Raw genomic sequence first — 24,682 nt, 5'->3', positions numbered from 1 at the left:
GCTTGGATCCAAACTCTATCTCATCAGGGTATTATAAACACAATCCTTCCTCCATGCCTTGCAGAAAAGACCATGATTTAGAGAAAATGCCTAAGCCTCCAGCCCAACACTCGGGGTCCCAAGCTGTACAAGGCAGAACGCGCAGCACTGCTCTTTACTCTTGACCCATATTCCAATTCACCAGAGTCCAATAAATCAAACTCGGGAGCGCCTTAAGTGGCCAGGCAACACACAACTGCCCCAGCTCCCGCTGAGGACCAAGCGGTCCCACTTCTCAAATGCCCCCTCCGCCTTCCCTAGAGCCAAAAGGGCCAGAGGACAAACTCCAGTGAAGAGGTCACGCAAAGCAGGAGCCTCCTAAAGTGTCCTCTACTTTGTGTCAAGTTCCTCTTCAGTACACACATCCAATTCAAACCAGCATGAGTTGTTCCAGGTAGTGCAGCATTAAAATAATGGATTTATCTTCCTTTTACCACCTTTTAGAAATCAATCTATGTGTAAACAGTGAGACCAAGTGGCCCAGCACAGTAATCCATTCTCGTCCTGCAGACAGGAGTTGCAAGGACACGCATCTCTCCAGCATTCTGCTTTAAAACAGTTCAGAACAGACCACTCAACAGCATGCTCGCTCTACCAGCTTTCATGAAAGTGGCAGACATTTTCCCTCCATACTCCCCCGACTATTCCAGCTTATCTTCCAACTTAGTCAAATTTTTTGTGTAGTCAGTTCAGCAGCAGGACAGCAGATGAGCAGCAAAAGGAAGTTACAGGTTAAGAAGTCAGGATTCATTTGCTCGTCTCCAGCTACAGCTCACACAACACACAAATGAGGTTTGTAGTTTATGTAACAACCCGAGAGCTAGCACAAACTTACTCAAACCCAAACATGAGTGAAGATGGACTTCACACTTACACGCACTTTGCAACAGTTAACATTCGTTGCAATAATAATTTAAACAGGTCCTCAAGAAGAGAAAAAATACACAGAATCAGTGGTTCACTTCTCTTTAATCAGAGGCTGTTACAAAGCGGCAGACACACATTACAGCCGTATATATGTGCGGTGACCATTCCTGAAGCACACAGTTCACAGAAGGCTCCCAATGGATGCAAATGATGTCAGCTCCGTACTGTCTTTATATCTTCTTTGTAAATCAAATGCTATAAAATTAAGCTAGTTGCTATTATTTGCATGCATTAAAGTGATGCACATACTTACCAGTCTCACTTTCTTGAATTAAATTCAACATCAGTATTTTGCCACCTGTCTTTTAAAAAAGATCAATGGTCTCATCCCTTCCATAATACTTCCACAAAAGCAGTATCAAGTTACAGCAAAAACCTTCACGACACACTAACTTCTGTGGCTGTACTGCTACCAAGAGGGGACATAACTCAGTCACGTGCTTTAAGGTACTTTTAAGAAGGTTCTAAAACCAGTTTGGAGTCTGGGTTTGTTGCACAATGACCGGAACCTGTGAAGAGGTGATCTGGAGTCATTAAGCAGAAGTCTATGGAAATAGTGTGAAACGACTCACTGTTCCATATATAGCGTACCGAACCGGGAAGGAGGGCTGCTGGACCGCTGCTGCAACCGTGTATCAGAAGTTGAGCTACAACTTCAGACTGCTCACATGGTTCTGAAAGCTCCCATTCCCAGTGTTATTTTGGTCTTGTCTCAAAAGAAAATAAAATTCTGGTAGAATTAAAAGTACCGCAATTAATTGCCATAAAAAAAGTTTCAGAAAGAGATGATGTTCTACCAGAGTTCACCTATCCTGGACAAATAAACCTTTTGTTCATAAGACACTAGAAACAACCACTACCCTTTATTTATCCGCACTGGTAGCCAAGCTGGTGTACAGGTAGTGCGGGTCAGCACCAAACCCCTGTCAAAACTAAGACTTCACAAAGTAACTGAGCAGCCAAAAGCAACCAGTTGCTTATTCCAACTTACTACTGAGCGCTGCATCAAGTACCAACTAGGGCGAACCACAGAAGCTAAAAGAAGATGCACACATTCCGTTAATAGGATAATGGCCCCACAGCAAGGTATCCCTGTTATTCATGCACATCTGCCATTAAGATTTAGGAAATATAGGCAAAAGTTACAAATTTTGTTACACAACTTTCCTGTTGTTTTTTTTTTTAATTCTAGGGAGAAACACCTATGGAACGTTATTCAAAAATCTGCATGTAGGTAGTTTTGCATACAAAGAAATATTAAGTGAATGACTGAGAACTGATGTAGAGAAGACGCCAGGAGATGGGCTTCAAGCGTAACTATTCTAAAACCTGGAAATATACAATCCCGTGGGAACTTTTCTATTAGTACAATGAATTCTGCCATGTTGCAGAAGATTTCAAAATTCTAAAACAAGCAATACTGCTGGAAGCGTCAAGTCACTCACAAAACTACTCTAGACCATTCAGATGAGCTGGCAAAACTCAAGTGTCTGTTCAGCCACCACCTGGTGTGACCTTCCCAGCACCCAGCCTCTGTGTAATTACCCCCCGATGATGTCATCAGCCCCTCAAATTGACCATGTGATAACGTGCCCTGCAGAGCCGAGCTAAAGCACAGTGCTTTACAGCTCATCCAGCTGGGAAACTATGCTACGTGCTGCTGCACAGAAAGTTTTCATCTCCTGTGCTGATAATGTCAAGATGAGGTACACAAAGCTTAAAAAAAAAAAATAAACATATGCTGCTATTCTTGAGAAGGTTGCATGTTTTATCCAATCAGAAAGAATCCCCCTTTTATTTTCTTTTAAAGTGTAAAATATTCTGTAAAACAAAGTGCCGAAATGTCCAGGCATATGGAATACAGCATAAGAAAAAAGAACAGAGGCAGAGCAGTAACTCTGGAATACAGTAAAACAGCTGGGCAAAACCACATTTGTAGGCAGCCTCTGAAGTACTGAAATGGGCTAAGGAGGAAAAAAAAAAAAAAAAAAAAAGCAGAAGAAGAACAAGGTCCTGGCTTACAGGCCTAACAAAATAACGATCTGTTGGTAGGAGAAAGTAATTAGCAATAGCTAAAGAAAATCAAAAGAAAGATTACATTACTGCTACGGATTCTTACAAACAGAAATGCTTATTCCCCAACACAACAAATATAATATCCTATAATTGGTTCACTGATAAAACAGCCTCTTTATAATAGGCATGTTACTGAAGAAGTTACTTCAACTTTAGATCTTCACACTTTTCAGTAACTGATGGCAATTTGTTAAGGTTCCATATTAAATTTTCCTTAGAAGTGCTTGCAGATATTACCTACCCATAATTGTAGTTAAAACCATTACAGATCTTAAAAAAAAATCTAGACGTTCACTCACTACTGAAAACAGTAGTAGATAACAGATACATTCACATTTCAGAGACCAGAATTCCCCTCATGTATTTAAGTGGTATCATTTGAACAAATTATTTCAAATAGGAACATCAGGTACTTACAGATTAAACTAACCTGTACTGGCAGTGCTGTGGAATTTTTCTTCTCTACCAGTAAGTAGCAAATGCTGAAATTCTGCTGCTAGTTAACAGAAACACAAATTGTATTAAACCAAGTAGTTTAACCCATAATCTAGTTTTTCATTAAAAAAGCTGCCAAACTTCAATTACTGCAATTTGTTGCTTAAGAAAAGCATATGAAGTAAAGGCAACTATAAAACTACTTTCAATTTGCTCTTATTTTCTGGTATTTTTCATACATAAGCCAGAAGTTTAACAAGGTAATCCTGCCGTCTACCACAAACATAAAGGAAATTACAATACTTACATTGCCAGGTTCCTTCATTAAACAGTCTCATTAAGTGTGTTTTCTTACTCTAGACTTTACAAATGAAAGAGTAAAATGTATTTTCTTCCATGAAAATTTATGGGAAAGAAGCTGAAGAATTCAGTGCAAGTAACATATGCAAATAACTTGACCAAAAAAGAAAGAAAGAAAAAAAAAAAAAAAAAAAAGAGAAGCTCTGCATGACACCTTCATCTCAAAGCATTATGTAATGTCCTAAGTTGGGAGACAGTGAAATAGCTTCCTCTCATTGTATAGCAGTGATTTCTAGTAATTCAAAATTGCTGCTAGCAGAAGCCATTTATAGGTTGGCTACTAAGGGCAGCAGAAGTTAAAATTCTGTACACGCACTCTTTATGAATAGCACCTAGGGACATCGTTAAGACTTAGACAAAATTTAAGAAATAAAACTTGAGATGTCAGAAGTTGAATCTGGTCTAAGGCAGCCAGCTAACAGAGATATATGCTTTAACTGCTACATGAGAATTTTTAAGGAAGCTTTCAAGCTCTCAAGAGCTGTGCCTTCATCTCTTTATTTAAGATTATACTGGCATCAAAATTCTACTATTTTCTCAAAACTTTTCAACTTCTTTCAATCCCTAAGAAAAAAACCAAGCTCGTGACAGTATTTATGGAGATGTTAAACCCCCCAGCATTAAAAGAGCAGTGCTGCCGATCATTCCTCCTGCAAGAAAGCTCGTAAAAATAAAACAAGCTGTTGCATACTTGCTCAGAAGCGCCTCACTATTCACAGCAGCGAACAGGTGTACGAACACCCGCCCTCAGTCAGGCAGCACTGACTCACCAGGATGCTAAGAACACGTGACTGAGGGTAACATCCTGCACCCTGTGGTTCAAGGCGGGATGTGGCTGTCCAAAAAAGCAACAAGCTTCTAGCTTGGGCCTGGCTCCCTCAAAGAGACCTTCACAAGACAAAACTAAAAAAGCATTCACTATACCAACAGAATCTACAAACACTGTACTCAAACTGTATTTTCTTCTGACAGTCTTCATGAGAATCTGTGCTCTGACAATCAAGAGGCTGCATAAAGCTGCTGTTTTTAGAGTGTGGAAGAAAACACTCAGCTTTTTTCAGAACTTCAAAAAGTTTGCTATATACGTTACACTTCAGAGTCACTTCAATTCTATCCTGAGCCCTCCAACAGCTGCCTCAAAATTTCTCTTAATTCTCAACTAGTATTTACCCACCCCCAACTATTACAGGAAAACACGGTAGTCACCGATAGCTGCATTGTTATAGAACCCAGTCACTACCATTATTTCATTGGTCTGATTACTTTAATTGCAAGTACATGCACTTAAAAAAATTAATAAATTCTTCTGCAGGTAACCAGCCTATTCCTCAGAGTATTTAAGGGCTACAACCTGTATTAGGCAAGGCACAGGAAACATGATCTCATCACACAATTCTAAAGCAAGCCAAAAACTTCATGCGTGGTATGTACTTTATTTGCCACATCCCCCTTTCACTTCTCTTGTTAAAAACAGTGGGTGCAAATTCACCCAATTTAGCAGAGTTATCAGTTATTCTTGCCCTTTAAAAAAGAAAAGGCATGTACCTCTACTTAAGCTTAAAAAAACCAAACTCCCCAATACCTACTTCCATTAATATCTATAAAGTCATGTCACTAAAATACTAACATCATTAGAAAAGAAATTCCACAAACAGCGAGATGTACGACTGACAGACAGACTGCTGCAATATCGGAGCGTCAGTAAAAACTCACTCAGTCTCTCTAAAGAGATCTCCTTTGCAGCGTAAATGTAAACTATAGTAAAAAAACTATCCACCTTAGATCCACACGAGGAGGCAGGGACAAAACCACCACTAACAGAACTTCACAAAAAGAGCAAAATATGAATGATTTGCACCAGATGAAAGTTTTACAGGTTGTTTTAAAGAGATAACAGGCCAACTGGTCTAATAGCTGAGGAAATACTCCCAGCAAAAAAAGAACATAAAGCCATTATGCCATCCTTGTGACCAGAAAGAGCAGCACGTGAATGTGTATCTTCAAGGACAAAACAGAAGAAAAATGCACATCATTACTTGTAAGGACAAACATTAGTCTGTGGTAACGTATCACAGTAACATGAATGTAGCCTGCTAAAGCTACCGCCTTCCAAAGAGGGAACAAAAAAGACCTGTCCTGTCCAGTCCTTTAAAGACTTACAGAAAGGACAGGAATGTAAAAGGATGGAAGCGAAGGATGTATGAACTACCTGTCAGAGTACAAGTAGTATTTAGGGTGTAGCAGGAAAACCCAGAGGGAAAACCCCCTTTAATTCACACAGTAACACCCTCCAGGATTGTCTTAATGTCAAATGCATCTTTCAGAAATAATGTGAAATTAATCTTCTTGGAATTGTCTAAGAGCAGCTTCCAAAAAAAAAAAACCTACAGCGATATGGTGCTGAGAAATGCTGTTTTGCTCACAAAACATGCCGAATCACAAACTGTTCATTTGCTCCGAAGTATTAGTACACAGAGCTTACACAATGACACAGTGAAAACAGGAACTGAATTTTGGAGACATTTTTTCCATGAGCATGTCAAATCTAGTTATCTTCAACAAGAACAGATCAAAGCAATTTCTCTGAAATCAAAATGGGTATCAATTTGTAAGACAGAACCCGAGTGTGGATCTAAGTAGGGTACTCCACTGGACACAAGACAGCATACGTATCTGAACTGTAGCCTTGTGTGCTTGATTACAGAGTATTAGTAGCTGGATAAAAACTGCCTAGTGCTGCATCGGTCTTAAATGAAAGAGGTAACAAAGCTCAGTACCAGGCAGTCAAAATTTGCCTATTTTTCACTTTGAGTCTAAGAGATTCAGATCCTTAAAGCAAGAAGTACAAGCCATACCCATACTGCATATCATTTTTGGTTACACGACTTCTCTAGGATGTCTAAGGTAGCAAGAACCAAGCCAAACGCTCCTATAGAATAAGTATGTGGAACAGTAAATATTGGTTGCAGTAGTATACCTTGAAGTGTTGTTCTCATCTTCACTGTTACAATGGGCAGCACCACAATGAGAATTAGAAAAGCAACACCATGCTGAGTAATCATTTTGAAACAGTTAACATAGGACATGTCAATTTTCCAGTCAGACTAGACTATCTGGGGGGGGGCCTTTTAGGGGAAAAATGCAAAGGGCAGAGTACAAACAAAGAAGGGTACAACAGGAATGTGAAATCCACTCTCATAACTAATTTCAGAATTACAACTCTTTCCTTTAATTAAAGCTACTGGAAACCATATGGGAGTCATTATTTAGTAAAATCTTGAAGAAATGAAACAGTCTATGCTCATCAAAACCCACAAATCTTAAAAAGATCTCAAAAATTGTAAAAAGCTATAAATCCCAACCTCCAACATTTGTTAATTTTCTCTTTCACTGCTGATAGGCTGCAAGACCTCCTGGGACAAAACCTGTTCTTCTGAAAGCTGCAGTGTCTTTAAGCAACCTCAAGCATTCAAACCCAATGTATCTGCAACAAAGTGAGCAGCAACGCTACAGCTCATTTCTCTTTACAAAGGGTGGAATTTTTTCTAGTCACTGTGTGAAAGAAGAAACTTCAGATAAGCATATACCTAAGCAAATTTTGAACATGTGACAGAATTCCACAAAGTTTCAAAAAAGTGCCATTACTTTCAATATTGTTGCAACAGCCAAAATATTGTCGTTCAGTGTATTCGAGTCACTGATGAAAAAGTTTTCCCTGAACCTGACAAACCAAAAAGATCTGCAGCTGTGGTTTCTCATTCTTCTATTCTACTTCACCAACTCGAATCTCTATTTCTTCATAGGGCTCTACATTAATATTTGTTGTGGTGCAGCTCACATATGCAGCAGTAATAATCTCTCAACCTCCTCCCAGGAAACTACTCTATAGTTTAGGCTACACAATTTTGTGACTATAAATGTCACTTTACTAGTTAAAGCCAACATATTTTAAGTACTTCAATACACCTCCCCAGAAGAGGAAACATTAGTAACTGATATTTACACGTCACTAGTTCAGAAACTACACAAAGTCACATTACTAAAAACAAATACAGCACAAATGCAATGCAGGGAGAGGGGGAGGGGGCAGTGTGACCAAGGACTACCTGAGCAGCCTTGAAGGAAACTTGCTCCGTTAAGAGAAAAGGTACACAAACATCTTAAAACATGTTCCCTCCCCCTAAGACTCTTAAAAACACAACAACAATAAAAAGATAAATATTAATATAGAGCCCATCTACCAAAAGAGAATAAAAAACCTAAATTAAAATAAATTTAGGGGCCTTCACCAAACTTGCTGCAAGTTTGGGGACATAAATATCCAACAGCCATAAAGCTGTGAAAGCCCCCAGAATGAATAAAATAAATCCCACTTGCCTCAGACTGAACAGGGCAACACTGAGACTCTGCCTCAGCCTGTCCTATGGCAGGGCTATAGGAAGAAGAAAAATTTAAATTTTAGAAAAAACATGACCCAATTAAGTGAAAGACATGCATTCAAAGTTAACAAAATTCCAGTGATCAAGCAAACAAAAGAAAATGACTGCTACAGCACCTATCCTATTAGGCCCAAACAAAACTTTTTACAGCTGGTAGCTATTTCTGAATTGGACAGTTTGTTTTGCTTTGTATCTTGATCAATGGAACGTAAGTCAGTTGCTTTGGGGCATTTTTCCCATAACTGATAGTATTTACTGTACTAGTTCACAAAAAGTAGAGTTAAAGATTCCACCAGCCACTGAAAGTGTTGGCCCTCACCTTAGTATTTATGTAGAAGCTAGACCAGTACAATTATTAAGACATTTACTATTATTTTTAAGTGCCATTAGTTACCATTTTAAATTGCAGCCCCAGCTCATGGACTGATGTATCAGTCTCAATTTAGCTGGAGAGTCATAATGCCCTTCTTGCTGTTTATAAATCTGAAGTAACCTTGATACTTTATTTTTTATCTTGTATGCAGAATTTTTATTCCTATAAAACAACGGCAGGTTATATATTCCATTCAATTTTATCCAAGCTTTAAGAAAGTTAAGATTCTATATAAGTACTGTTCAAGAGCTCCATATGCTAAAGTAATTGCAGAAACCATAGAAGGCAGATGCAGCTGAATGTGTTTCTAGAAGCTTGTTATATTTTCCCATGCATGCACAGAGCGAGGAATAGTTAACCACTGAAATTATTACATATAAATCCCAGCCTCAAATTTATTAGCATCTGAGAATCTCATCTGCGGAAGGAAAAAAATAATCCAAAAGTTCCAGAAGAAATTTTTAGTCCACATAAAATCTTGAAAATTTAGCTGGTTTATTTAAAGCAACCTTTGCCAAAGGCAGAAAGATGTTCTAAAGGCAGTACGAAACAGTCACATCAAGACTTCCGAAGAACCAGCCCAGGCTTTTCCAAGGTTCTTTCACGCCAGTCTCACCCCTTTTGCTCTAAAAATCACCCTCTGATAATTATTATTGAGACCAAGCATAAAATAATTTAGAACCTTTTAAACAAGTCCTAGATGCCATAAATTCCAAATATTTTGCTAAACATATTTTCCCACCTGTGCCTCAACATTTTTTTTGCAGCCTGTTTTTTTGTATTCAACATTTGCATTACATTCCAATTTAAAGACTGATCAAAACCCACTTGCAAGTTTTAATTTTATTGTAAGATCTGCCATGGCAAATTTAGGCAACAACTGAAAAATAAAGCTTCTGCCTACTTAATTGTATCACTAGAGTCCTGCAACAAATATATATCTATGTTTTTCTGCAATCTCTTGCAGAATCTTGGGAGAGATTAACCAAAGCACAAAGCTGTCTGCAAGCTGCGTTAATTAGGGATTTTGCTGGCACAACTATGTTGATTGAACTTTGTACTGTAAACGAAGCCTTTGCCTTTATACAAGCAATTACTACATTCAAAGTAGTTTTCCTCTTTTTGGAAAAATGCACCATAAATCCAACTCTCTGAACATTAAGAAGCAGTATCCACAGAAATGAAGGCAGGGACCAACAGAAACATACGCACTGAAATACCCGCCTGCTCACAGAAGAGTACACACAAGAGACACGAGAGTAACTAAAGCTAGCCACATCACAGCTCTTACAGCACAGAAATGACAGAAGCAGGAAAGTAAGTATCCACATGAAAAATCATGGAAAAGTTGTTTACCTGCTTGTTGAAGATTATTAAAATACCATATAACTAATAAGTGGCAATACTTAGTTGAGGGATTATCAAAACACGACTAAGGGAAGTGCCATCTTAAAATGCATCCAAACTATGTAGTATTAGCTACAAAATGGTACTACTATTGGAACAATAAGACATTCACTATTTAAAAGAGGGAAACTCTTAATTAATACAACTTGCAGAGTATGCTGAGTTAACAGTGCATGCAGTAAGGTTTTCAAGTATTTATCGCAGGAAAAGTAGGGGTCTGAAAACAACATACAGAAAGTTACAGAAAGACACCAAAGGAAGAAGGTATTTACTTTACTAGGGGCAGAAGGGCAAAGCATCCTTACAGCAGCAATATGATCTTCAGAAAAAGCAAGAAGTTCTGTAGTTTTAAAAGCAGAAGTTAAGATCAATTTATAATATATGAATTTTATGTGTAGTATTACAAAAAGCATGAATGTAAGACACTATAAACATCTCTCCAGTGTTTTGTTATCATCCTTATTAGATAAACAGAAAACCAGAGTATAAAAGCATTGCCTAAGCAAAACAGTTTTATCTGTTAGATTTATGTATAAAGCAAGATGAAGAGCTAACAGAAGATCTGACATTAAGGCCCACTCAGCACATTTGCAAGCCAAATACTGCACATCTGACAGGTGATCAGCAGATACCAGTGATCAGAGAGAACTGCTTCTCAACAGAGGCTTGGAGTTATGGTCTTAAAACTGCTAAACACTTCAGAACAAGTGCCTGACAATCCTTAATGTGTAAACTAAGGCCATTCAGCTGTAATCAGCCTGTACTGGATGCTTTTATGAGCTATTCCATGACCCCAGGTTTGAAGCTGAGAGACACCACATGATTTTAGCTGTACTGTATTTCTGGGCTATTAAGAGACAGTACAGAATAAAGCCACGTGAAGTACTTAAGTGTGGCTAAAAAAACCCCAGGACTTTCAAGAAAAAGAGCCATAATGCTCAGTACTATAATTAAGTGAAGAAACTCCAACTACAAAAACATCTATGGAACAAACTGACACAAAAATACTGATAATCTTTCTAATTATCCTAAAAGAAGAGATATCCCCAGAAATTAAATTGCACAGATAAGGCTTGAGGCTGGAACATGTATTTAAAGTTGACCTGCAAATGAAAAATTAACAACTCCTTTTTTCCCCCCTGTTGTGAAGAGACCAGGGAAGCTCTCACTTCTCTCCAAAAAGCTTCCCTCTACATTTTCATTCTCATCAGAAATGTAGCACCCTAACACAGCATGGTTAAACATTCAGAGAATTATAACCTTGACAGTAATTCATCCCTCTACACTTGTTAAGTGACTAATTCCTAAGGGGAAGACCTCTCTGATAACTGTAATTAGGAGAACTGATTAAAAGGTCTCTTACTCTAGTAAGACACTGTCATTAAATGGCTCAAGAAACTCAGCCAACAGCCAGCTCATAGCACAAAAAAATCAGATGGCTCATCTTTTAGACTCTGCTGAGATCTGAAATTCCCAATATTTAAAGTAAAAGAAAGCATATAACATATTACTCTTGCCCTCTGCCTGTCTCTTTTATACACTGAGAAGGTCAAGCTACTTTTTCTCTTTTGCAGGTCAACTTCAATACAACATCAACTGGAAGTCACTCACCCATGTGACATGCACCTAAGCTTCTAGAAATCTTCATCTAAAAGGCTCCTGAAATTCATATGCATTTGCACATTAAAAAGAGTCAGTCAAAAGAGTGAACTAACAGGACACATCTGGCACTAGGATGTACCCTAGAGCAATCACTTTTACATCCTTCAAGTGCCAGACTAGAAATCCGTTTCAAATTTATTGAGGACAAGAAAGCACAAATAAAGAAACATATGCATTAAGAAAAGTTACAACCAAGAGTTAGGATGTGCCTCCTGCAGCCTCGTTTTTGAGGAGTCAGTTAATAAGTGTACAGGTCTTTGTCTACTCAGATGTGCAGCTAAGGAGTCACTTAATTTTAGAATAAGTAGTTCAGATTTTATCAAAACAGCACCAATAACTGTGTTCATTACACCAACAGCTACCATGGCATGCATCTGTACAAACCTTTCAGGCAGTTGTCCACAGCTGGTCATGAATGAAAAGGCATATAAATTTTTCTCTTCTTTTATTACAATGAAGTTTATAACAGTACAGAAAAGTCACACGACCTTAGTGGGTCAGTTTACTTAAACCCTGAAACAGGAAGAACTCTAAATACATTAAATATTGTTACAAGTTCAGACTTAAATGTACAAGTAGTTGGGAACAGTTACAGCCCTCACCAACCTATGTTGGGGACATGAAGTCCAACAGCACTTGAAGTGCTGTGAAGGCATCATTTCACAAATAGCAACATAATGTTACAGAACTTGCCTTTAAGGTGGTATGTTCATGTAATTCCAGCGCCTTCACAATTTAACGAACCATATTTACTATACTTCACTTCTAAAAACCTAGATGAAACATGAAAAAGAAGCCATACAGTATAAATTGCAACATCAGGAAAAGTTCCTGTTATTATTCCAAATAATTTTTCCCGTGTAAAATAAGAATGTCCAATAGCTCCTTGCATGTGGGAAGATACTTATTTTTTTTAAAGTCACAATGAAGCCTTAATTGACGGAAGCTCGGCTATATTAACAGCACAAGATGAGAAAAGGTTTAATCTCCAAACCTATTAGAGCGTGTGTAGTAGCATCAGTAGCGGCCACCTTGCGACATTACAGGAGGTCTCATGCCCATTGGAGGTCGAGGAGGTCCACTTTGGTAAGGGGGCACCATCGGAGGTCCCTGACCGTATGGGGGCATCGCTCCAGGAAGGTATCCTGGCATGCCCTGGTGATGAGCACCATACTGACCTATAAACAGAACATTTAAGATGCAAAGAAGATTTTTTTTTTTTTTTAATAATGGGCAGAAGTTTCATTTTGTGAAAAGCTTCAAGCCCCTGCCAGTATATGCCACTGGGTTTTAAAAAAGTTTATAGCCAAAACAAGTCTTTTCAAGAAAAGAAAGCTGGGAAACATGATTACCATGAGGTGGCATGGGAGGTCTCATTCCTTGTTGTTGCGGAGGAATTCCTGGCTGTGGTGGCATCATACCTCCAATTGGTCCAACTGGTGGATTACCCAAGGAAGCCTGTCCCGGCCGAGGAAGATTGCGCTGATATTTAGGCAACTGCGCCCTTCTCTCTTCCTAAAACCAGGAACAGACCACCATAACACATTGCAAGACTAAAAGCAAAGTAAATGAAAGTGTAACAAAGTAGATCACAGGTATTAGCTATTTCAACTTCCTTACAAGTTCAAAGACTGCTACTAGTAACAATACACAGTCCCCTTTGCATTTCCCCCCCCTTCCTTCAAAGTAACTGTTTAACACTGGCCAATTTATCATTCTGCATGCATTTCCTCCCTCCGCTGAGGAAAGCCTTTTTTTTCCTCCTTAACAAGCTGAAACAGCAAAGCCAAAATACAAATCTAAAGATACCTGAAGGTTCATTTGTTTTATCCATAAATTCCGTACTTCTGACTGCTGAAAAGCACCAAAACCACTTCAAACTTAAGCCTTCTGTCCTACACTCATTACCTACATCTATTTAACTTCCAAGCTTAACTCACACACTGAACAGAAGACCAAATTATATTTTAAGTTAAGTAATTTCCTATCACCAACAGAAATAAGGCTTAGATCTGCAGCAAGATCACTGCAACCTGCCAGCCATCGCTTTGCAATTGGAGAAGCTTTCTTGATGTGTGGTTCTGTTACATGAACTCTCCACAATTTGCACTTTCACTGTTATTAAGATACACGTAACGCAGAGCATAGAAGAAATTCTATTTAATCAGCCTATCAGCATAAACTGCATTTTTCAGGAAGACAATGAAAATATTTTAACTTACCAGTGATATATCCTCATCTGGATGGATCAACTTACTGGTTGCGCTGGTGGTTGTGAGGGTAGCAGGCTTACTTGTTATAGATGTAGCTGGTTTAGCGGCAGTACTGTTTGTCGTGCTAGTGGTTGAGGCTGTAGACTGCGTGTAAGCAGGGAATGTAGGTTTTGGGGGTTCTGTTGTTGTTGCAGGTGTAGAATTCAAAGGTTTGAAATCAGTACCAACTGGACCTGGAACAGCTGCTGCAGCCTGTGAAACACAGAGATAGATCAATATTTATTTCTCAAAGCGTAAGAAACTTAAATGATGTCTGTTAGACCTCTGAAAGCTTCCAGTGAGATACGTAATTATAACAAGCTTGACAAAAGTAAACTTCAGCCTTATTGCATACTACAGCAACTGAAAACAAGACAAAATAAACCCCAGTATATACACATACACACACACACAAACTGAAAAGTCTACAATTTGCAGGTCAAAAGGCACAACTAGAAAAAAGGAACAACAACAAAAAACCCCCCACTATCAAAATTTTTAATCTCAAACACTGGTAAGTGTCTAAATCTTTCCTGAATCACTGGGTTTTTTTAAGAGCCTATTAGTATAAATTCATTGGACCTCACTAAATTATTAGCATACTTCAGCAACCATTAGTTTAAAGTACAGCTCAAAACGTTAGTATTGATTATAATTAGGTATTTAAGAAATGTTTTCATTCAATATTTAAGAAACCTCTATTGGGTCTGGGTTTTTAAGTGTTCTCTCTATGAAAACACCGCAATATTTTCAGAGTACTATTGTCTCTATAGATCTTTAGCCTCGCCTGTAAATGATCAGCTGAAGGCAGATGAGGTTCACTAGATTCCAGCATCTCATCTTTCCTGCTTTTTTCTTAGATTAAAACTGTTAAGACGAGAAAAGTTTGCTTCACCAAGCTTTCTCTGAAGATGCAGCGATCTCCAAAGCAAGCTTTAATTATGAGAGAATGCTTGTTTCTAGTCACTGCACATTTACAATTACCTGAACTTTCCAATTAAAACAAAGTATTTCAATTTTTTTGCACACAACGCACATTACAAAATTCCCTACATTATGATGTACCATATTAAACAACACACTAAAAAGCCTTCACCATGCATCAAGCTAACCACTGCCCACTAAAATGCATTTAACTGCTTTCATGCTTTTTTAACCCTTTAGAACCAGGATGTAACATTTCATTCTTTTACACTAAGAAAATTGGGCACTTTGACATGCTTATTTCTAGTAAGATGCAACTCACAATCAAGGACTCTGCAGTTTTCCCAGCTAAACATAATCAGGAATATAACAGAAATTATCTGAAGATGTTTAGTCAATTTTAGCTTTTACAGAACGGTCCAAAGGGTTAAGTTGCAAAGCAATTTGTTTTAACTGTGACTTCCTGCGTACTTGTGCTGTGCTAGGAAACAGAGCGTTAGAAGATGCTGACAGACTTTCTGAATTGGAGGAAGCTGTACTTGAGCTTGTGACAGGTGTCCCCATCTGTAGCATAAAAGAAAGGAAACAGTGAAAAGTCTCCAAACAAATGGGTGGAAAGTATCCAGTTGAAAGGATTTCTTATGCTCAAGTCCTTTCTTATGAAAGGACTATGTTTTTGTAAACAACTACCTTCCCTGCAGAAGTCCAAAATGCAAATAGTACACTACGAAGTTTTCTGCAACATACTTGAAAGTAAGTAAAAACTTCACAGCTTATACACAAGAGAAATCAAAAGGTAGAGGTCACAAGCCACTATCCATTCCCCACTTCCCTCCCCAAAACACTTAGAATTTTTACTACCCTAACTTACTCCTGAACGTTATTTAAAGCAAAAAAACTCCTAATTCAGGAAATGTTTAACAGGACTACAGAATAAATTAAGTTAGTCCATCTATCAGTAGAAATTACTGATCATCTATCAGTAGAAATATTATGAAAAGCACAGGAGAGAACAAGTCACGTCAAGATCTACACTTTGGAAATTTCCGGTGATGTTCTAGGCAATCAGATTCCTGTAGCTAACAGATCCCTTCACCCACCCAAAGCACCCTTAATAAATGACAAACTAAAGGGATTAAACAAAGTTTTGCCTACTCCTTTCTTCCCCCCATGGTTACAGAACTTCTGTCTGGTTTCATTGCTGTTGTAAGACAAACAAAACAACCTTTCAAAATTAATTCAAGCACTACACTGAATTAAACTTAGAATCAACACAAGTAAGAAACTTAACCCGTCATTTCTTGGGCCTCCTTGATAATAAAGAATAGACACTGTTGACACAGGGGCAATTTGAAGAATATAACAATAGCTTCCAGGTTATGAGATACCTTACCTGCCCTGCACTTGGGAAGAGTGGTTTAGTAATTGGAGGCTGGGGGGTAGGTGCTGATGCAGCAGGAGCTGGAGGCCTGTTAAGAATGCCTGGTGCTGTAACAGGCTGTGCTTGTGTCATTGGAGGCATCCCAGGACGAGGACCAACAGGCGGTGGCATACCTACAAACCACAAAGATCTGGTTAAAAATCAGGCTGAAGGAAGAGTATTCCTTTAGAGGATTCTGTTCACAGTGTTTCTTAAAACAGTGTCTCCCCAAAGGAAGATGGATTTTTAAGGCAACAGGAAAATAAAATGTGACAAAGGGTATCACCAGCAGTCACCAATAAATGTCCATGCATAGGCAATAACCTCAAACACTTCAGAGCAATACTGAATTAAGTTGTATTTTATAGTACAGCTTCAATGATGAAGTTTATACTCTCAGTAAATCAACACAATTAACACAGTAACTGTTTCCAACACACTGTGCCTATGCTTCCAAGTGCATGGATAAGACTTATAAGATGCAGCCATCACGAACCGTACCAGAACTTTGACCGTAATAACACAAATTAGCTTTGCTGTGGGTCTTTAGCACAGTGCAACAGTGACACAGGGCTACTTTTTGTAGCCTATCACCACAATACATGCACTTCTTACGCGTGAGGCTCTAGGAGAGGTTCAGAGATGGGAAGTTAACAGCTTGCGTGAGTTCCCATCATATTACTGTGCAGGATAACTAGGCTGTAACTGTCCTACTGGCTTGCCTCCTCCTCCAGTAAGAAATACAGGGAAACCTGCTAACCTCAAGCTGTCACAGCACAGCTGCTGCTCAGGTGGAACACCCTCAAAACTTAACGCTGCTTAATCAATAAACATCTCTTCTAGCCACGGTTAAGACACCAACATTTCAGTTAGTTTCTTCACACAGCAGGTTTGTTACTTGGGTATACCACCATTTTTTCTCATTTCCTACATTTTCAATCACTACAATTTTTCAGCTGCAGCCACAGACATCAAAAAAAGAGATTAAGAGAGACTTGGCAATACAAAAGCCAGAGAAAGTGCAACAGGAAGAGGTAACTACATTCTGGCTTTTACCTTCACAATGGTACCAAACACAGATAATTCTTAATAATCAAAAGCCATAAATCAAGCCTTTCACCTACGCACAAAAGAGTGGCTTCTGTGGCAATCAATCCACACCAAGGTGGTGCATAAGTCTGTATATTCTTTATATAAATCCTAAATATAAGTGCAAATAAATAAATAAGTAAATAAATAATAAAAAAAAAATTAGCTCTCACCATAGTACGAGTTCGACAACCCTGACCTACCTGGTGGCATACCAGGCATAAGAGGTGGTATTCCTGGCCCAGGAGGCATCATTCCACCCATTGGCATCATCCTATGAAACAGAAAATGAGCACTGGTATGAACACTCATGATAAACCATTAAGACAATTGGCACATACCTGTATTAGATAAAAAAATTACAGTAAAGAATTTCAAGAACCTCCAGAGGCAATTGAAAACCAGCTGACTCCTCAGTTGGAAATGTTTTTGCACAAGCGAAAAAAAAAAAACAACTACTAAAAAAGCCAAAAAAAACCCACCCCAAACCCACCAAAACCAAGAATACCCCTCTCCAAACACTCTTCATTTGAACTTTAATTCCTAAAGTTTTCACTTCCACTATTATCAGAGGTCCAAAACTGGTGTCTCCCTTGAAATCTACTTCAGGCTACTAGTTTCAGCAGTTACAAGAATCCGATTTCAGTATACTCTCAGAAAATTTGAAAGGAGGAAAAACAGCTAACTCCAATCACATTAAAACACTGTACATCTGCTGTTACTCCTTTCTGACACCACAAGTCCACTACTGGTTATAGCACCCTCCTGCTATTTTAACATTCTCCTTCCTCCAGTCAATGGCAGACAACCCAAATCTATAAAAATATCCAGAAAATACCGATAAAAGCAGAGACCACAGCATAAGAAAGCCTCTGGAGTTTTAATTACGGTAAATATTCCCTACACTAAGGATAGAAAAGTGGGATTTTCATTTTTTTTTTTTTTTTAATGACAAATCCTCATTATGGCATGTTTTTCCTTTATACTAAAAACAAGTTGTCGGGGCTTTTTTTCCCTTGCTGCCGATTCTTGGAGAAAAAAATTGCTCTGTATTTCCTCACAGAAAGGTGGCATCTAAACGACTCCTCTCATCCTTATCTACTAAACCATACTACAAATGAACACGTTCCCCCACCTAAACCATACATACAACCCTTAATATAAGCAAATTCCTCCCGCACAGGGCTGCAACTCCATAAAAATTAAGCTGTCTACAATACTAAATACTTCTAAATTGGGAAGCTATAGATGAATATGTATGATTCCTCCACAGGGAACAAACCAAGTTTGCTTAAATTTTCCAGACACTCAAAGCCAGATCAGGGAAACAAAATAAAGGAATGCTTATTACTTTAGTTAGCAAAATAAGCAGATATGTAGCCGCCAAATGCACACCAAACCCCCACTAAGATGTAGTTTCTATTTGTATGACAAAGTCAAGATACCTTCACCATTCCCTTGAAAGAACTCATCGTGAGCAGGCAGGCATTCATTCTGCAAAGCAAACGGCTACCCAGTCTTACTTTTATTCTCAACTTGTCTACCACTGCTACAAAAGAAAACCAAAGCAGCAGCAGTAATGACTGGGAACACTGTACCATCAACCCTTTTCTGGGTTAATGGTTGGAGAAGGCAAAGTCAGTCTTGCCACCCATTCTGACAACCATCAGTTGGGGGGGGGGGGGGGGGGGGGGAAAGAAAAAAAAGTGCTGGATGCTTGCTGCCTGCTGCTCCCAGAAAGATGACTTTCAGAGAAACTGCAGGGATAGTACTAGAACTAGTGCCACACTAAAACCTAAAGTTGCTTCCTAGGTCCCTAGGTCCTAATTCTTCTTTACTTATTTTTTGTAAAAGATCATCAGGTTAAGTAAGCAAAACTTTAGATTAAACTACCATAACGCAACACACACCACCTCCTCCCCGCAAATGGAAGTGCAGTGAATTTTTTGCAAATTAATCTGTGTCTTTTACTAGATGATATTACATTCACCTCAAGCTAACAGAGTTTAAGAAAGACTAAGCACCAGCAAGCCTGCTAAAACTCAGCTCAGTTTCCACTCAGGAAAACCAGTCATGACGAACATCCACATGATGTTCAACTACGGCATGATTTTTAAATTCAAAGACTATTAGAACAGTATTTATGTTGCCAAAGAGAGCAACCTTTAAGAGTGAACTTCAGAACTTAGAAACAAAGTTCCTGCAGTATGTCCTGCAGTGTAAAGGTTCAAGCACATGGAGCTGTACTCTGCTTCAAGAGAGGCTGTAAGTGCCTATGGGTCTATTTGGTTAATATTTTGTAGAATGCATTTCTCCTATCATATAGCTTTGTAATATTCATTTAGCTAAAGCATAAAAACTTCAGATATTATAATATAATGTGTATAATTATATTATAATACCAAAACCTAACCAGACATCTCCCCCAAATTCTTAGGCAATATTCAGAGGTTTTCAGTAAGACAATTTCAAGTTTATCAAAGACACGACATAAAATGGCATAATGAATGTACCTAGAATTACATTAATGAGATGCTTACATGTTTCCACCACAAAATGACTGCATGTATTTTCTCTGTTGATGTAATCTGTGAAAATTTATGACAAAATCAAAAATCTAACTGTGATTTTCCAAATACATTGTGATAGGGTATGGTGTCACCCCCAAACAAACATAAAAACCAACATCTTACTTTTGCCCAAGATACAAGAATTTAAACTATCCAGTATCTTTTCCTGTTAGGCTGATGACTGATAACCAGGTGCACAACATACGTTCAACATACAAAGAAACAGGGTTCACAGGAGGCTCTAAACCAACACAACAAAACTTTAAATTATTATACTACTACTCAGTAAAGTTAGGAGAAAGGCAGCATACTTTATACATAAACTCAGAGTTTGGTCATATTTTTAATGTTGGTTTACAGCCATCCAGTTCTTTGGTGAGCCTTTATATTAAGGTTACAGGGTTCACAGGTTCCTATGTACATTTTTCTAATTAGCCTCACTTTTTCTGTTAGTTTAAAATGCACAGTATGAACATGTAATATTAAGTCTTTCTTGCTACTCACCCAGGTGGCATTCCAGGCATAACTGGAGGCATTCCAGGCATCATAGGTGGAACACCTGCCATTAATGGTGGTATACCTTAAAAGAAAAATAAATTTTAAACAACTCTGACAACACACAGTTGCTAACAAATGTCATCTAATAAATTTAGACTGGAAAAAATGCTTTGCAGGAGCTCCGAAAGATTGATTTTTGAAATAAGACTGCTTACAAACAATGCAATATAGAAGATCATCCGCAAATCTGACTTAAGATTCATTGTATCAGCCCTGCGAGACTGCGTAAGTTTTCTCAGTAGTCTCCAAAGAACATGCCTTATCATTACAGAAAACGAGACCAGTTTTCGCTCACTGTCATTGATCAAAATTCTCTCCTCGATATATTTGTTGCCTGTGTATAAACTGCCTGTTCAGTGTCAGCAGTCTCTAGATAGATATATGCCAGGCTTTCCACTGTTTCCAGAATCTCGTTACAAAATACCGCCACCAAGTATCACTGGTAGACTTATGTTTAAAGTACAAATCTGTCTTACCACCATATTCCTTCAATCTAGGTGCAAGTATTAGGTGTCTTAATCTACTTCACAAAGGAAGACATGCACACACACAGAAGGGGCAAGAAAAAGAAACTGCTTAAGTGCACCTCACAAAACTATTCTGTGACCTCTACCACCCAGCGTTAGAAAGACCAGATTAATACTCCAGTATATAAGCAGCAAATTGAGTTTCTATTCAGCTTTTTAGCATTGAAACACCATCTCACCTGGAGGCATCCCTGGTGCACCTGGCACAGGAGGCAAACCTGGTTGTGCCATTGGGGGAACATACCCCTGCTGTGGCTGAACTTGCTGGGGTTGAAATGAAGTTGAAGCTGCAGATTCATCATCTTCATATTCATCCGAATCATCCTGTTGTTTCTTTTTCTGGCTCTCTGCTAAAGGAGTACAATGGTCAGACTGAAGGCAAATTATATTCTATGAAATCAGTTTTGTCTGGTGTATTCTAATTGGAATGAAAAACATAAAATTCAAATCTCTGCGTGTTCAACAATTCATAGAATTACAAAGATGAAAAACTATGTGAGCCTACCTATACATACAAATAACAAAGGCAAAGAAAGTGACACACTGTAATAACCCTCAACATACATGGGGGTCTTCGTTCATATGGCAGCGTCATGCTGTCCAGAATAAACCAAAACAATTCAAACAAAGGTATACTTCAAGAGCAAAGAAATCAAGTATTTGGGCGTCATCAAGGCTTCTATCACCCCAGGCCTTTCCTCACCTTACCCTCAAAAATAAGAACATGATCACAACAATAATTAGATAATTATTATAGCTGCACTGGCATGCAGCTACTTTTGAACAGGAAAAGAAAAATCTCTCTCAACCTACGTGACTGGCAAATGTCTAGAGCTGCAGTCAGAATGCATTAAACCCAACCCTTACCCCTCTCAGAAGTGAGGCCTCTACCACACAGCTTAGCATTAGTACGAAACAGACTAGGGAAATAACTAGCTAGATTACACTTTACCCTGAGTTTTTTGTTCAAGTAACCTCCTTCGTTCCTCCATATCTTTTTCTGGAATGCCCTCCATGCCATAGATTTCCAGTTCAATATCCGTTCTTCCAGGAATAGCATTTGGAACAGCATCTATTGTTTCTTTATGTACCTAAAGTGGAAAAGAAAAAGTCTTTCTAACCACAATTCATGTTAAGATTCTATGTGTTCTTCAGCCAGTTCACGATAGAAAAGGAATATCCTTAATGGGAAGAATCTCTCTGACCAAGTATTTTCCTGGTATGTGCTTCCCAATCACTAAGATTAACTTCTAAAACTTTATAGAAACTTATCTCCTGAACACCAGGACAATACAATTCCTTCACTCCTCCCACACCCCAAAAATGATAGCAGAGATCTCTACTGCATACTCTCCATATGACTGCTGACACAGCAGGACTCCTGATTTGGAAACAGGCCACTTCCGTGTTTTTCTCATCAGTTTTTAAGACTCTGGAATGCCCCCAACCCCCCACCTTTACTATTAATTCCAATTCTAGAAACTGTCAAGAAAAGCTTATATAAGCCTAAAACCTCTTACCTGCATGCAATGTATAGCTAAACCAGGTCCTGTATACAGTTTCTTATGACATATATGGCATTTAAAGTGCTTTGCTTTTTGATGCTGTATAAGGATTTTTTCATCATCAAAATCCCTGTTACAATACCTATTGAAGACTGTTAAGGAAATATATAAACTTGAAAGTGACCTTCTATATAACACTAAGCTAATTTGCATCACTGATTTGCCCTAAAGCAAAAAAAAAACAAACAACCAAACAAAAAACCCACCACACAAAACAAAAACCAAAAGCATAGGGAGCACCTCTGAGCATCCTAAGCATGACAAATATTTCACAGAAGTCTGAAACCAATCCCCAACACCCCCCCACCCCACCCCCACCCCGTAGCATCCAGCATTTCCCTCTGCATAGATACCAAACTGGTAAGATGTGTGCAGGCAATCAGAATCACCATTCGATCCCATATCCTTTGACACATGCTTTTCAAGTCCTAGTTTTTTTTCAAGTGGACTCATACCTTCTCGGCATACATATAGATTAAAATAAAGTTGCTAAAGCACTGAAGGAGAAATAAGACTTGAAATCCATGAAAGGTAAGTGATGCTAAATACTTATAAGTGCCTATTTAATAACAAGTATGAGTAACTAACATTTATAAAACATAAAAAAAGGTTTAAAATAAAAATTCCTTTCTTTTTTCACTTATCCAGCTACCAATTCTTATGACAATGCATAATTTACTGCTGTCGTTCAAGAATTTTCTATTTCTAAACAGATTATAAGCAAAGAACTTTCTGGACATCTATGTGACAGAAGAGACAAACTGAGATTTCCTTTCTGGCAGGTCGGCATTAATATTTCAGCAAACACTCCACACATATCCTCCTAAGTGAGACAAATAGACATTTGTTATTTATTAGCGGTTCCTTTTTAATACAATGTGTGTCTTGCATCCCTCACACTAAAGTAACTGAAACTAATATGGGTAGTAGGACAGATGCCTTCCAACACGAAACGGTAAAAGATCTCAGAGCAACTTATAAATTCCTTTATTAAACGATTTCAGACCGGGCAAAAACATTTTAGCACTCAAAAAGATAAAACTGTAATCACCCCCCAACACAAAGCAGATCCTAAAGGAGTGATCGAAGATACTGAGATATCTGAGAAATTATAACTACTCTGATGCAACAATTGCAATTTGAAAGCCGTCCCCAGGCAAGAAAAAAAAAAAGTTTTAAAAAAAGTGTCTTAATTACACCCGCCCCAATACTTCTTGAAAAACTGTTATTGTATTCCGCTAACATCCTTCCCCCCGGGGGCTAAAGAGCGTTCTCCCTTTTGCCCACGATCCCAACAATCCGCCACCGGAGCGCCAGAGCCAGCGGGCCGGGAAGCTGCGGCCTACTCCGGCTTCACGGATCGGACGAGGCCGAGGCCTCAAGTGAGAGAGGCGGAAACGGACGGACTAGGCCGCGGGAGGGGGGGGGGGGGCGGGGCAGAGGAAGGGCACGGACCAGGCCCCATCCCCGCGCTGAAGAGCACAGAAATAGGACAACACCAAGCACGGAGCCAAATCGTGACGGACGTGGAGAGGAGTAATGAGCCCCGTCCCAGGAGAGCGAGCAGCCCGGGGGAGAACGAAACCGAGACGCGACCGAGCCAGGCCGCTCCCCTCCCCCACTCAACGCCCCACACCCGGCCTCATCCCACAGAGAAGGATACCAGCACCAAGGCTTCAGCTGCTTCTTCTTCTTACGGCCCATGGCGGCGGCGCCCCCAACTCACACAGAAAGGAGACAGCCGAGCTCTTCCCCCGCGAGCCGCAACGCCCACAGCAGCCTCCTCACAGAAGCGAGCGAGCAGACATAAAATGGCCGCCACGGTCCCGCCTGGCGCCACCGCCTCCGAGCTCCCAGCCTGCACCGCGGCTCGGCGGGAGGGAGTGCCCACGTGACAGGCTCCCGGCGGCCCCGGCCGCCTCTCGGCCGCTCCCATCGTGCCTCGCGGTGGCGCGCCGCCGCCATTTTGTTTCAGGCGCTACCGCGGGTTGGGTTTTCTGAAGCACCTGGCAGCGTTTCTTGTCTCCACGTTTAATGTGAAGGAGAAATTGGGTTTTTT

At 39.2% G+C, this 24,682-nt stretch overlaps 1 protein-coding gene across 12 annotated transcripts; it reads right to left on the bottom strand.

The window, feature by feature from the left end:
- Positions 1-991: 991 nt before the first annotated feature.
- On the bottom strand, positions 992-24,477 carry ZNF207 (zinc finger protein 207). Of its 12 annotated transcripts, none has more exons than XM_080382238.1 (14): positions 24,287-24,477; positions 22,579-22,705; positions 22,011-22,149; positions 21,238-21,408; positions 20,478-20,553; positions 19,944-19,991; positions 17,577-17,677; positions 16,288-16,448; positions 13,941-14,183; positions 13,071-13,233; positions 12,713-12,896; positions 12,412-12,491; positions 8,215-8,269; positions 992-3,538 (listed from the first exon to the last, which is right to left on the bottom strand). In XM_080382238.1, the coding sequence occupies exons 1-11, from the start codon at positions 24,325-24,327 to the stop codon at positions 12,736-12,738; spliced, it is 1,431 nt and encodes a 476-aa protein (XP_080238364.1). In that variant the 5' UTR covers positions 24,328-24,477; the 3' UTR covers positions 992-3,538; positions 8,215-8,269; positions 12,412-12,491; positions 12,713-12,735. The 12 variants fall into 12 exon arrangements, with proteins under 12 accessions (XP_080238364.1, XP_080238362.1, XP_080238359.1 ...); XM_080382236.1 differs by adding an exon at positions 15,366-15,458 and having other exon boundaries at positions 12,412-12,896; positions 17,607-17,677; positions 21,238-21,405; XM_080382233.1 differs by having other exon boundaries at positions 992-3,535; positions 12,412-12,896.
- Positions 24,478-24,682: the final 205 nt, after the last annotated feature.

The sequence above is a fragment of the Falco punctatus genome (assembly GCF_963210335.1).
Source record: "Falco punctatus genome assembly, chromosome: 1".
In the NCBI taxonomy this organism is placed as follows: domain Eukaryota; kingdom Metazoa; phylum Chordata; class Aves; order Falconiformes; family Falconidae; genus Falco; species Falco punctatus.
Note: the sequence above shows the minus strand (reverse complement) of the source record. Positions and strands in the feature narration are given on the sequence as shown.

Excerpts from the sequence above, each read along its gene's own strand:
- ZNF207 (XM_080382236.1), bottom strand. The coding sequence starts at position 24,327 with ATGGGCCGTAAGAAGAAGAAGCAGCTGAAGCCTTGGTGCTG. Across the intron at positions 16,449-17,606 it reads TATGCCTGGTATGCCACCAG|GTATGCCACCGCCTGTTGGT; the intron begins GTAGGTCAGGGT and ends TGTGGTTTGTAG. Across the intron at positions 15,459-16,287 it reads TCTTCCCAAGTGCAGGGCAG|ATGGGGACACCTGTCACAAG; the intron begins GTAAGGTATCTC and ends TTTATGCTACAG.